The sequence below is a fragment of the Musa acuminata genome, chromosome BXJ3-11, assembly GCF_036884655.1.
Source record: "Musa acuminata AAA Group cultivar baxijiao chromosome BXJ3-11, Cavendish_Baxijiao_AAA, whole genome shotgun sequence".
NCBI classification, from domain to species: Eukaryota; Viridiplantae; Streptophyta; class Magnoliopsida; order Zingiberales; family Musaceae; genus Musa; species Musa acuminata.
In genome coordinates this window covers 6,613,724-6,627,423 of record NC_088359.1, presented here as the reverse complement: position 1 = coordinate 6,627,423, position 13,700 = coordinate 6,613,724, and the positions used below count along the sequence as shown (strand labels likewise).

Below are 13,700 nucleotides of genomic sequence, written 5' to 3'. Positions count from 1 at the left end.
AGTAAGTGGCCAGGCAACTATATTAGTATCAACATTAAAATTATTGGTACCGTCCATCATCAAATATTAAAATTATTTTTTTATTTTTTATTTTTATATTAAATTGATCGTCATATGTTAAATTGATCTCGAGGTTTCACTTTTATGACGAACGCCGAAGGTAGCTAATGCTAAACGGACCTAAGAGACGTTTTTGCACCGAAACATCAGAAACAGTTCTTATTGAGATCGTTGACATCCACCGTTGAGAGTTCTTATTGGGATCGTTGACATCCACCGTTGAGATTTTTGATGTCTAGGCTTTAAGTTTCGTGTAAAGACTTGTGGCCACTCGTTTAAACTCTCGACCGGCCCTCGTCTTTTAGAGCTCAAGCTAGGGTTTTCTTTATCGCGTTCATCGGGAGGGGCTTCTGCCGGAACCGAGAGAGGAGAAAAGGAAACCGGCTACAAGGGAGAAGCAGCAATGGCGTCGACCAAAGTCCAACGGATTATGACCCAACCGATCGTACGCTCTCCCTCCATTCTTCTTTTCAAACCCTAGTTTTCGTTCCGTCTCCGCTCACCTTATTGATTCTTTGTTGTGGTACTTCTTGTGTTAATCACGATCGGGCATCGGCGATCCTGCTGCAGAATCTAATTTTCAGGTTCCTTCAAAGCGTAAGTTCTGATGCGTACGCTGATTTCCGTTAATTCTTGTGTTGTTTACTTATTTATTCGACTTTTTGGGTTGTTGCTTCAGAAAGCTCGCATCCAGATATGGCTCTTTGAGCAGAAGGATTTGAGGATCGAGGGGCGTATTATTGTAAGTGTTTTGCTTCTCTTTTTCACCATCTTATTGAGGTTCCGTGTTAAAGTTGTATCTTTCGTGTGCTCTGTGAATTTTGAGAGGAAAATTTGTCGAGTCAGATCTTGCTTCTGTTTCGAATTTACCTAAACTATTCGCCTGAACTTGTAGCATGCCTCTGGAATTGACAAAAATGGATAAACCAGAACTGTTTCTTCTTATGCTTTGCCCTTTTCCCTTGTATTATGGGCTATGCATATTATTAAGGAATCCTAAGAGGGGTTTGATATTGTTCAAATAAGTGCGCATGTTCTATTCGTCAATTATGTAGGGAGAACTTTAATGCTGAAGCATAGATGCTCCCTGTGTGTTGCTAAATGCCACTTCATTTTTGGTCTTGGTTCAATGAGTTTAAAGCTTCAGCTTAAAATAATTTACTCCTGGTAGTGGATTTTAAACAGTCCAATTAAAATATCCCACCACCTTCTTATGTCTAGTGCACATGTCATGAGAAAAACATCTGATATTGTTGTGAGTGCACCAGCCAAAATACTTTGGCATCAAGCACAATGTCAAACACACCAAGATTCAAGATCTAAGAGTCAACGTGAGATGATTTACTTAGTGATATGCAAAAAGAAAAAGAGGGAAAAACAAGACCCTAGAAATTTAATTAGGAAAACAAGGTGTGGGTTAACTGTCTAAATCTGGGTATTGTTTTAAGAGACGTTTGCTGATCCTTTTTCTATAAAATGCAAAGACTTTCAGTAAGCATATCTTTCTTCGAAGACTGTTTGTTTTGGTTTCATCTGTAGGTACTGTTGGAAATATATCCCCTTTACAAAGGATGTGCAAGTTTAGTAATAAGTGCATATGAAGTCGAGGGACCTCATATCAGCTTAAAGTTTTTAGTTTAGGATAACAAACAAAAGCTTTGTTTGTTGTTAGCTTTTATCTGTTAGGATCCATGTGCCAAATTATCTTCTCGAGCATTCTTAAGTTATTAATGTGATTTAGAGGCAAGTTTTGGCACATTTTTTATCTGCATGTTTTGCATGAGATCCATGTGTTTTCTGTCAGCGAGAATGGTTGATAGCTTTTCACTTTCGTGATTAGGTTTAGTCTTTTATGTTTACCAACAACTGATGATTTGCAATGGGAACAATGATGACTCTATATGAAACTGCCAATCGAGTGCCCTTCCACCATCATATGATGTGGACAAATTTACATTTGATCCATCATATGAAGTTCCATTATGAAATGTTTGAAATCATAGGGTAATAATTCTCATGACTTTTGTAGCTTGTTGGTTAATATTATCTTTTGACTTGGTATAGTCATTTTGTCATAGATACTTTAACAAAAGTCAGTAGTGGCAAGAGAAATGTCTTCTTGTTTCTTCCAGTATGGGAATATCAGGATTTTGACCATCTTCCATATTTAACAATCACATATTCCTTGCGAGGGTGTGACGTATTTTTCCTTGAACTATCTTTGTTGTTGAAGTATGAAATTAATATAAATAAATCCTCATCTCTGTGGGCATGAGTTAGTCCCTCTTGGTGATTGCTGAGTTACAATCCACAATGGTTGCTGTAGCTTCCCTAGTATTATTTATTATGACTCAAGTAGCCTATTAGTCAATTAGTTAGTATGGAGTCGGCTTAATCACATGGCTCAAAATGCTTAAGCCAAAGCTTTGTAGCAGTAAGCTATTATATCCATAGATACAAAATCTACTTTTTTTTTTAATCAATGTGGGACTATTTAGGTGTCATAACTATGAAGCTTCATTGTGACCACTTCAGGCTGATTTAGTGGACAGTCTTTTATTAGGTCTAATTACAAACTCAGTTTCTATTTATGTGATCTGTCATTTTATTGGGTACTTTGTTCAAATTTGGTAAATCTTTATTGGGTATACAGTTATCAGATGATCTATTTCCCATTTTTTATGCTTATACCTGAATGTGACAGATGCATTTTTTGTGACCTTGCATCTGTGACACTGATCTTATAGATATCGTTAAATATTGTGTTGAAAAATAGCCAGAATGACTTGTATTATATTCTCTCTTTTTAAAGCATGAAACTGACACAGAAGAAAACAGAAGTTGCGTCTCAACTTGTGTTTATTGATTCCAATATTGAGTTCCCTCTATAATCTGTCACATCAGTTATATAGGCTTAGAAGCATTGATCAGAGTCATTCTCTTTAATTATTATGGGACTTCTTTTTGTTGCATCAGGCACTGTCAAAATCTATCCTGTTGAAGGCAATGCTTCAAAACATTTTTATGGTTTTCTGAAAAAGAATCTCTTGCCCTTTTTTAGTTTTGAGCATGTGTTCAGACAGTTATGCACATCTATCTGTAGATATAAATGTTATTACCTTAATATTAGTACATGTTTCTTTTTGTTATTATTACTCTTGAATTTTTCAAGTTGTTGATATTTTCTTGTTTTCTACTGCATGTTGTTTTTTCTCTTCACTGTCATAAAATTATTTTTGCTAAAGAAGTTATCAAAGTAACAGATTTGAAAATATAATTAACTATTGGTATACTGTAAAATGGAAAGTTTGCGGACTATTGCGTGTTCAGTATTAATTAGTAGTAAGCAAATTATTTCACATATATTATAGACACATATAATGTTCCCAACAGAAATAGTCATCTTTTGGTTGACAAGGGTATTGTCAGTGGTAGATGAATATCCATATGTTAACAAAAGCAATGTAATGCAGGTCGATGAATGTTCATATGTTAACAAAAGCAATGTAATGCGTTTTTGGTTAATTTCCTAATTAGTCACACGTGGCGTGATTGTTTGTCAGGGTTTTGATGAATACATGAATTTGGTCCTGGAAGAAGCTGAGGAACTAAATGTGAAGAAGAAAACCAGAAAGCCATTGGGTTGGTCAAGTTATTTCGTCCTTCCAGTTATTGCTTGTTTTTCGTTTATGTTCCATTTTATTTATCCTTTAGGCCTACTCTTCCTTTTCACAGGGAGGATTCTGTTGAAAGGAGACAACATAACGCTGATGATGAGCACGTAAGTGTAAATCATATCTTGTCCACGTTTTGGAAAATGTTCTTATTTAGTGGTCCATTGCCTTTTCAGGGGTAAATGATATCGTGAAGTTACTTGGCTTCGGTTGCATCCGGCAGGACTAACTTCTCCTTTTCGCAGCCGTTGTAGCTGTTGTGACATTTGTATTGGCAAATTGTCTGTCGTTTGAACCTGAGTGTTCAAGATGAGAAGAAGTTTCTCTAGAATTGTCTGTGTTTTAATTTGTGCAACTACAGTTCAACAAGGATATGTGTTAAATGCCTGTGTCATCAAGGCATAAATTAGCATCAGTAGTCAGTTTGAAGTATCCCAGGGTTAAACCATGCAGGCTTGAAAAGGATCACTGTTTCTTATGAGATTGCATCATAGCATTCTTATCCAATATCCTTCACCACACTTGCCTACTAATCAGCAGTCTCTAGCTTTGCATGATATAATGTTGATTCTTTTATGTATCTGTTCATCTTAGCAGCAAAAGATTGATACTTCAAAGTTAGGTTCTCAGAAAACTTCACATGTGGGAGAATCCTGTGCCCAGAATTACTTTGGTACCAAAAGTCTTTGGCATGCTGCAAGCTTTGTTCTTTGATCAGAGAATGTTCTCTTCTCCTCCATGTAAAGAAGTTAATTCATATAAATTTGAATTTGTGCATCTTTTTATTTATAATCTTACAGCTGCCCTCATGCAACAAAAGCTAATGACTACTGCTTGGACTTTCTGTGGCGCCATTTCGAGGTGCCATGTTTGGCCACAGGAACAAAAGTTCCATCATCAATTTCTATCCAATACATAACTGTCAATCAACCAGGCTGATAGTGGTTTAAAGGCCGCTTTTTGTGAATGAGACAGCCACTTAACCCACAATTATGTCTCCTTTTCGATCTACTCATTATTACTTGGAAGATTTTTTTTCTCTTAGCTTGCCTTTGTTCCTAATAACCATTGTTTAATAGAAACCTTAAAGCTGTGTCATGACATCCACTAAGCCCACCGTTTATTTGGTCCTAAAACCCATTCTTATTGTGTCACCAGAGAACACACTTCTCAATGTGGTGTGGTTTGCTAACAAATCATATACGCCAGAAAGCGACTTCCACAAATCACCCACCACCGTAACAAATAGCTCAAACACTTCCTTCTCCATGGAAGGCTATCGGTAACAACAGCAGGTGCAGATGCATGATGGCAAAAGGCTTCTTCAACATGGGGGGTTCTCGAGTGCTGTCCGCATTGAGTTCTTCACGATCCATGGATCTCTCATCTTTGTCTTTTACCCCGTGGGGCCTTTGGTGGACGGGGAGAAAGAAGGAGTACAAACTCCGCACGGTTAAGCAATTAGAAAGCGAGTTCGGTCTTCCTCTATGAACACCAGTAATTTATTAGCGAGTGCGTGGTGGGGCTTTACGTATGACAACATACACGATGGTAGTATGTTTCCTCGGTAGTTCGTATGATCAATATTTCCATACAGGTAAATGTGCGGAATCTCAAGTTGCAAAAGTGACGTGGGAGTGCATTCTACGTCGCTCTCAAAGGCCTCTGAGCCTGCCTGCCTGCACCCGTCTGTTCGGCCGTAGAGTCTGCAGATTGTAATGCATGCAAAGAAGTAGTAGTACTACCTGCAACCATGTCCTACAAGAAGGCAAAAGGATGATTCATGTGTCTTTTCCGGTGGTATTTGGCGTAGAAAGCTTTGATGGCTTCGACGAGAAAAGATTCCCGAGTTATCATATCCCACGCACACCACAAGGTGGTCTGGTCTGCTTCAGTCATCTCATGCTTCCTTCCATCATTGCGGAGGAGAAAGGAAGATAGAGAGAGAGAGAGAGAGAGAGAGAGAGAGAGAGAGAGAGAGAGAGCAACCGTCGCAGTCCAAGGAGAAGGAAACGGGAACGCCGGTGCCTCTCTTCGGTGTATCTTACCCACCTCACCGTAGGGCGGGGCCGGAGGTGACACCTTTCGTTCTATAATATTATTGGTTTGATGATGATGTATCGAATTCATTTATCGGTCTATAAAAATTCACCCAATCTATAATGATAAAGAAATATAAAAAAAACTAAGAATAATTTCAAGTACATCCCATCTACATATCATATGTTAGAATGGATTTGGACTCGGACACGATAAACTTTTACAGAATTCTCTATTTAAATAAACTTTGATCAAGTTGGCAATAAACATTGAGAGAAATATTCCTGTATAAGTTGAATATTAAGAGGTAGAATAAGAATGAGTAATAGATGTCAGCAGTCCTTTCCTGTGTTACGTTCTTCACGTTAAAATATTGCAAAGGTAAAGCTTGCATTACACGGCTGGTTTGCTGTAAAATTCCCACTTTGAGCTTCTTTTATCCAAAAGAGATGCTCAGTAGTCAAATAATAGAGACAAAGCTAAACGCAGTCGGTCTACCAAAGTTGCCAAAACAACGAAATCACGACTTCATTTCTTCAGCTTCCAGAATGATGAGTTGATTAATCTAAAGTGGAAGACTCTGATTTCTTAGTCCAGGTCTCGATGCAGGATCTTTTCTCAAGAGAGAGAGAGAGAGAGAGAGAGAGAAGGTTATTATGTTAAAGGGAAAGATAGATGACTTTGTAAATGTGAAGAACACACAAGGAGAAAAAAATCATAGACTATATCTATCCATAAGGAAATATTTATATTTCTTCTTCTTTTTCTTACCATAAGATTGTCTTAAGGTTTAGACTATATCTATCCACAATGTTAAGCTTTTGAGTCAAACTGATCACGATTAACAACTTTTAATCTTGCAATGTGAAAGTAAGGACTCACTCTTTCAAAGTCTCATATCATATTAATATTTTAAATTATACTGTGAGTATATCCATGAAATTATAGACCTAATATATTTCATCGGTTTTTTCGATCCTCAATAATACAAGATTTTTTTTATAAAATTATCTTTTAGTATTTATGCCATATATTAATATTTTCTTAATAATGGGATGAATGTTTGCTTTCCGTCAAACTCGACAATTGATACTAAATCAAGTAACAATTAGAAGAATATTTTTTTGTTTAAAGGATATTTATTTTATGGTTAGAAAACTTCGAGTATAAAAGGATAAAATATCCTCTTCATTTTACTCTAAGCTATCATAAGATTGTTTTATTTATGTGTCGAAAGAATCTAGTTAGAAAATCTCTGATCAAAGTTAGAAACACGTCGGGCTAGATTAACGACATCAATGACTATCACTTAACATGAAATAAAAATATAATCCCACAAATAGAGAAGAAAAAGTCTGATATTATATATCCTCAGAGGCATTAGAACACCAAAACCATGGGCTTGCTCTTTCCTTCACCTATTGAAGATATCATGAGTGGAGTCCATCACCCTTTCTGTCACCTCATCTCATGTGAATGCCCCCAAAACCCTAAATAACCAGAATCATTGAAGGGTGTGAAGTCACTCATGGCTTCTGGAAATACAGATGAAACTTCTTTGGTGCTCCCTAGTCAAGTATTATATCATAAGGAGGAGTTGGTAAATGTCCTCCTACCTCATGGATTCCTCCCTCCTCACTCTTGTAGCTCAAAGAGTTTTCCATTAGCTTTGAGTTAGTGCAATTGTCACTCTACCTGAGTAAGATTTGCCATGCATATTATATATAGTTGTGGGGCCCTTTTTTGGATAAGAACACACCTAATAGCACCCAATTACATCTCTACACGTGAAGAAGTATTGATACCAAAAGGGCAGATACTAATTTGAAATCATGGAGAATATATGTTGGGATTTTGTCATTTTCACTATATATATATATATATATATATTGCTCCGCTATCATTATAAGTACCCCCTTCGGTCCTTTCCTCATTCCCAATAGCATCTCTCTCTCTCTCTCTCTCTCTCTCTCTCTGTACGAGGAAGCATAAAGGAGTGTATAGATACGTAATGAGGCCAGGAGTCGGGTTGAACACAAGCCGCGGCGCCGCTGCTACGTCGCCGTCGGGCGCGGCATCGAGCGTGCCGCACTCGGCATGGCACTCGCCGGTTCCATACCTCTTCGGCGGGCTGGCGGCGATGATGGGCCTCATCGCCTTCGCCCTTCTCATCCTCGCCTGCTCCTACTGGAAGTTCTCCGGCTACCTCGACTCAGTCGAAGACGCCGACAACCGCGAAGCTGACGGAGAGGCCTCGTGCGGCCCGGGCGACGCCGCCAAGCCCCCGCTCCTCTTCGAGGAGGGCATCGTCGTCATCATGGCCGGCGACTGCATGCCCACCTTCCTCGCCACCCCCATCGCCAGCTGCGCCGCGACCGTCGTGGCCAAAAGCGACGACTCCAGTAACGCCGCCGCGCATGGTGGGGTTATCTCACCGCAGGTGACGGCACCCGAATCCTGCAGCAACTAATCTTAATTTTTCCTCTCTTTTTTTTCATAAATTTTGTATTATTTTAAAAGCAAAAAATTAGAGTCTTTTTCTGTGTCAAACAAACACAAATTCTCGAGTTGTGCTGTAAGGTGTATCCTCTGAATCAGTTGTTTAATTCGCTCTCTCTACCAAATCCAGCAGAGCAAGCAACTATTTTTAGTGTTAAACAGCAAATAATTGCAAATTAATTATGAAAGATGCTACTATGTTACACAAACAGTGCTAATTATGCTTCTAATGTGGGGAGAGAGAGTTACTGCTGCTGATTTCTAATGAACAATAGACTTGGAAGACTCAGCAGCAGCAGCAGAAGCGCTGTGTACTAAAAACCTGGAGGTCACTTCTACTGATTACTGTCGAAAAGAAACCTTGAAGAAGAAGAAGAAGAAGAAGAAGAAGAAGAAGAAGAAGAGAGCTGTGTGAGTAGGTGTGTTGATGAGATACAGGACACACTTGAGTCCAAGCTTGTTGTGCAACCAGCTCAAGAGCTTTTTAGATAGAGATGACAGCATGACCACTTGACATTATGTTTTACCTTGAAGACCTGCGTGGAACAAAGCTTCATGCTCCAATTTTTCTCTCTGCTTCATTTTAGTACATAGATTCCTCCTGTTTGTTTAACTGAGAGCAATGCAACAGTTGATGTTGGATTTTCTAGGGGAAGAGGTTGGAGATACAATCACATGTATATGATTGCATACAGAAAGGCAGAATGATTGAAATAGAGCCCATAAAATCTCGAACAATAAATACTTCTTCGATACTTCAGTTAGAAATTACCAAAAAGAAAGCATATGATCATCTGATTATTGAAGTAAGAAGAGTTATTTGGATGCAAACAACAGGTGGAAACAAACATCAGTTCTTCTATTTCATTCAGGGATCCATCACTTGCTCCAATGATCATACTCCATGGCAGAAAAGATGGTAGAGAAAACAAGTGCCCATAGTTTCATTGCATTGCAGAAGAGACAATACAGAAAAGAGGAGGAAAAAGTAGTTCTTTCTCCCATTTTGATCAAGAACATGCCATGGGCCATCCTAAAAGAATCCTCTTTTCTCTAACAAAGACAGGTGCATGCACCATGGCAATTCAGGAACAGTAATGCCATCAAGCAATGTTTTAATCTCAAACACCCTTATGATCCATTTCACTGATATCAAGGCATACCATTGCTTGTTCTCCACCCACATTAAATAATTCTATGAATAAAATCTTGATCTGCATTCAGATATACTTCAGACTTTAGAGTCTTATGATGCTGATCCCATAAGAATAATAGGTGCATGATTACACCAAGGCATACAGGAATCAAAGAAATGGATCAAAAGTCTTTAAGTATCTTTTCCCCCACAAACTATGTATATAAGTAATCATAAGAGAATATATTATTGTGCCAAGAACACTATATCTGAGGATTTGAAGGAGCCTTATCGGGTGACAGGAATCAGCAGCCTGTAGTGACCACTGTCTCATCCGAACCTGGAAGAAATGAGAGAAGCAGCATATGGAATATATTGTCACATCAATATGGTTTTGGTACCTTAATTATTGAGACTTGTTTGTCAAAGTGAAGCCAGAGTTGCTTGGCTCGATTATGAAATAAAATGCATTGACAGCCATGGCTGATGGTCTGCTCAACTACATTTCAACTCAGTGCAACATATTTCTTCTTCCCTAAGACTTGCTGATGGCAGGCTAATTGAGTGCTCATGGAACACATCCATGCAGTGGGATGTCAACTACATGACTACAAGTTAGTAACCCAAAGAAATTATTTGATCTTTTATTTCCTTATTATTTATTTATCTTATGTTGTCAATGTAAGGTTAACACTTGTTATTGTTGAAACTAATCAACAAAATAAAACAATCATGGATAGCTGACCCTAAAATAATAATTGAGATAAGATCTAATTATTTTAAGGTCTGGTACATCAGTCCAATGTTAAGGCTCTTAATCATCTATAAGATGTGAGTCATACATATTACAATTGGATTTCGAAGAAGCTAAGTGTATGAGCAAGATGTAGTGCTACATGAGTGAATAAAGGCTATCTACTTGATATTAAAGGGTTGGAGGTGAAAAGAAAGTGAAGAATGTGGCCGACAGCAAGGCGATGGGGAGTCGCCCTCCGCTTGCAAGCAACAAAGAGAGAGAGAGAGAGAGAGCCATGGAAGTAGTACTACTGAGGACAAGGAAAGAAGTCAAGAGGAACTAATAGATGAAGTCTTCATTGAAGGGTCAAAGCCTTCTCACAAAAGAAGGAAGCTCAACGGAGAAGACAGAGAATGAAAAGGGCCTGTGGCCGGAGAAAGTAACACGATATAAAGGTTGACAGGGCCCACTACAGGATTGCTTTGTGAGGACTCGACAAATGAGAAGAATAAAGGGTAGAATTTATGAAGGCAAACAAAATGGAATATTTGTAGCATGCAATAAAGAGAGAGAAAATGTTTGAACACCCAATCAGGAGATCTATTACAGTTTGAAATTGAGTCTTATGGTAATACTACTGTATCGAACATGAAATCTATCAACTATACAACACCAGTCCTAAGATCGTTGTTAGTCAGTCATACAAGTATATGGGTTATGAAATGTATGGAAAACAACATAGATTCTTTTTTGGATCTATTAAGTGGATTATGGAGGTTCATTGACGCCCATAACCTTTTCCTCCAAGTGTGGTCACAATCCAGGCCAGGCCAGGCCAAGCAATCCACATGACAGGCTCAATTGACATGGGAAATGCTTGGCCTCAATCTATGTGTACTTATGGATGACATATTTAGCATCCTATTTCAAACTGAAGTGGCCAGAGACTGATCATTGTCTTCCCAAATGCTGATGTTATATCTGATCTCATTATAGGATTTTATTTGGGACACCACTAATCCCAAAATCTTAGCTTGTGATTGATTAACGCTAGCGTTGTTCTTAGTCCAATCTTGTAAACATAATTCTTGATTTGGTTCTGAAATGGAGACATCAGATTTTGGACTTGAGGAATGGCCCTCTCAAACAATAGACTCTCTGCAAATTTCAAGAACATAATCTTGCATACTGAGATTTGAAGAGCTTACATATAACCATTTTGACCATTAGGAAGGAATCAATATTATGAACAAGTTTAAGGGAAACAAAAAGCACATCAACATGAATTCAAGTCACCAAACCAGCATCAGTCAATCTGATATCAGCTGTGCTAAGTTGAGGAAATGCTTGCAGAGCAGAATCTTGATCAGGAAATAACTCAAGTGGCTGAACAAAAGCTTCAAGGTAAGAATGTCAACAAGGATCAGCTGCAAATTGTTACCTCACTCACTAGACATCTGTTTCCAACAATCATTCAAGTCCTTGATGCTCAGTTCTAGAGAGATTGACAATTAATTATATGCAGTTCAACCTCTCAAGGAATTGCACAAAACTCAGCATGCAGAAAGAGGAAGAAAGACTTCACCATTTAAGCTCTGCTACATAGGTTCTCTATCTTGTGCTTGACCATGCAACCAAAAAATGGCTCAATGTATTCAATGCTGTGCCATGATATAAACTTGAAACAATACCAAGCACAGCTGAGAGTGAGACCACAGCATCTATTCTGTGTTCCCATATTCTATTCCACAGCAGCAGTGGAGGAGCTCAACAGAGAGATTTCAATAGGCAGCATCTATTCTGTGTTCCCATATTCTACTCCACAGCTGCAGTGGAGGAGCTCAGTAGAGAGATTTCAGTAGGCCAAAACAGGGCTCCAAGGGAGGAAACTAAAGGTAAAGAGAGAAACCTAAATCATGCATCAAGATTCGTGTCCAGGGCATAAAAAGAGCCCGCCCGTAGCTTATTCTTACACTATATATAAATATATATACGATTCCGAGAGCCGAAATCGAGAGCGCATCGACGAGCGCTATCACATATCGTTACAGAGCAGAAAGGAGGGCTCTCTCAAAAGGAGGGCACGACGTCGTAGCCGCCGTCCACCATGAACGCCGCCGCGGCGGAGGAGGGGTAGAGGCGGTCGAGCTTCGCCTCGATCTCCGATCGCTTGGCGAACCGGCCCTTGATCCGCGGCCGCGTCTCCGCGTAGGCCTTCCGCGACGCGTACCGGATCGTCTTCTCGAAACGCCGGCTCTTCCTCTTCTCACGGTACCTCATCACCCTCGCCTCCCGATCGGTCGGCGCCGCACCGTTCCCGATGCCATCCGGCACCACTGCCGCCTCCGACGACGACACCTGATCCGATCCAAACGAGGAATCAGGCAAGATAACATAGATTAATGTCAAGAGGATTTCTAGATCCTAGGGTTTCACGTGGACTTACGCTGTGGCTCATGGAGTGGGTGGTGTAGGAGCCGTAGGAGGGCTTGGACGGGGCGCAGTCGAGCTCGATGGGGGCATCGGCCGGGAGGAACGAGGGAGGCGGCGGAGCACCACCGTCGAAGCCAGACGCCTTGGCGTGGACGGGAACGACGCTGTCCGCCTGGTAGAATCCGGCGTCCATCTTAGTGCTGTACTCCGGATCGAGGTACGGATTCACGTCCGAGAAGTAGAACTCAGTAGATTTGATCTCCGGCGCCCCTATCAAAACCTTGGGGTGCGTATGACCGGGGTTCGGGAGGAGCCAGGAGGTCGCGTCGTTCTCCTTCTCCTCATCCTTCTCGTTGCCGAGGAGGAACGCGGCGGCCGAGGTCGTGGAGGGCTTGAGGGGCTCGAGGAAGGGAACGATGGGGATGCGCTCGTGTCGGCGGGCGAGGGGGTTGGCGGCGTGGATGTCGGCGTCGCAGGCGACGCAGAGCGCAGCGGCGTCGGCCTTGCAGGTGAAGGCGGCGGGCGCCTGTTCGCACACCTCGCAGACCCACACGCGCTCGTGGTGCAGAGCGAGCAGACTCGCTCCGTGCACCCGCGCGTCGCACTCCCCGCACAGGTAGGCCGCGTCCGCGCCGCAGTACAGCAGCGCGGCCGCTCCCTTGCACGAGTCGCACCGCCGCCCTTCCAATCCCGCCCAGTATCCTCCCTTCCCCTCCGCCACGCTCGTCATCTCTCCCTCTCTTCGCTGCTCTTCTCTTCTTCTCTTTTCCCTCTCAATCTTGTTCCCTTGAGCTCTTCGGCTTCCGCTTCGTGGCTTTGTAGTTTAAAGAGAGGGGAAGACGAAGGGCTCGGGCGAGTCCTATATCTTCTAGGGGTGAGAAGAAAAGAAGAGACAGCGACGTCGATTGATCATCATACACCGAGTTAAGAATTGGCCATCAGGAATGGGTCCCACTCCAATCGTCCTTTAGCAAAGTGGGTGGATTTACTGGGACGCGATAAGTCGCTGAAGATACGCCGGTAAGGTGGGGCTGGTGATGAGTACCCGTAGTACACGTGGCGTCTGGAAGGCCGTGTAAAACAATAGCAAACCTTTATAGGCGTCGATATTGGAGGAGACGCG

The 13,700-nt window shown here is 41.0% G+C and overlaps 3 protein-coding genes across 3 annotated transcripts; 2 read left to right on the top strand and 1 right to left on the bottom strand.

Annotated features, from left to right (window-relative positions):
* Window positions 1-347: 347 nt before the first annotated feature.
* On the top strand, window positions 348-4,212 carry LOC135652682 (uncharacterized). The gene is made up of 6 exons (XM_065173818.1): window positions 348-505; window positions 631-657; window positions 740-802; window positions 3,624-3,702; window positions 3,796-3,841; window positions 3,911-4,212. The coding sequence occupies exons 1-6, from the start codon at window positions 464-466 to the stop codon at window positions 3,918-3,920; spliced, it is 267 nt and encodes an 88-aa protein (XP_065029890.1). The 5' UTR covers window positions 348-463; the 3' UTR covers window positions 3,921-4,212.
* Window positions 4,213-7,707: 3,495 nt separating this feature from the next.
* On the top strand, window positions 7,708-8,837 carry LOC135652239 (protein GLUTAMINE DUMPER 3-like). The gene has a single exon (XM_065173052.1). It carries the CDS (start codon window positions 7,786-7,788, stop codon window positions 8,242-8,244), a length of 459 nt encoding a protein of 152 aa, XP_065029124.1. The 5' UTR covers window positions 7,708-7,785; the 3' UTR covers window positions 8,245-8,837.
* Window positions 8,838-12,034: 3,197 nt separating this feature from the next.
* On the bottom strand, window positions 12,035-13,408 carry LOC103970689 (zinc finger protein CONSTANS-LIKE 3). The gene is made up of 2 exons (XM_009384570.3): window positions 12,591-13,408; window positions 12,035-12,502 (listed from the first exon to the last, which is right to left on the bottom strand). Exons 1-2 carry the CDS (start codon window positions 13,305-13,307, stop codon window positions 12,215-12,217), a joined length of 1,005 nt encoding a protein of 334 aa, XP_009382845.2. The 5' UTR covers window positions 13,308-13,408; the 3' UTR covers window positions 12,035-12,214.
* Window positions 13,409-13,700: the final 292 nt, after the last annotated feature.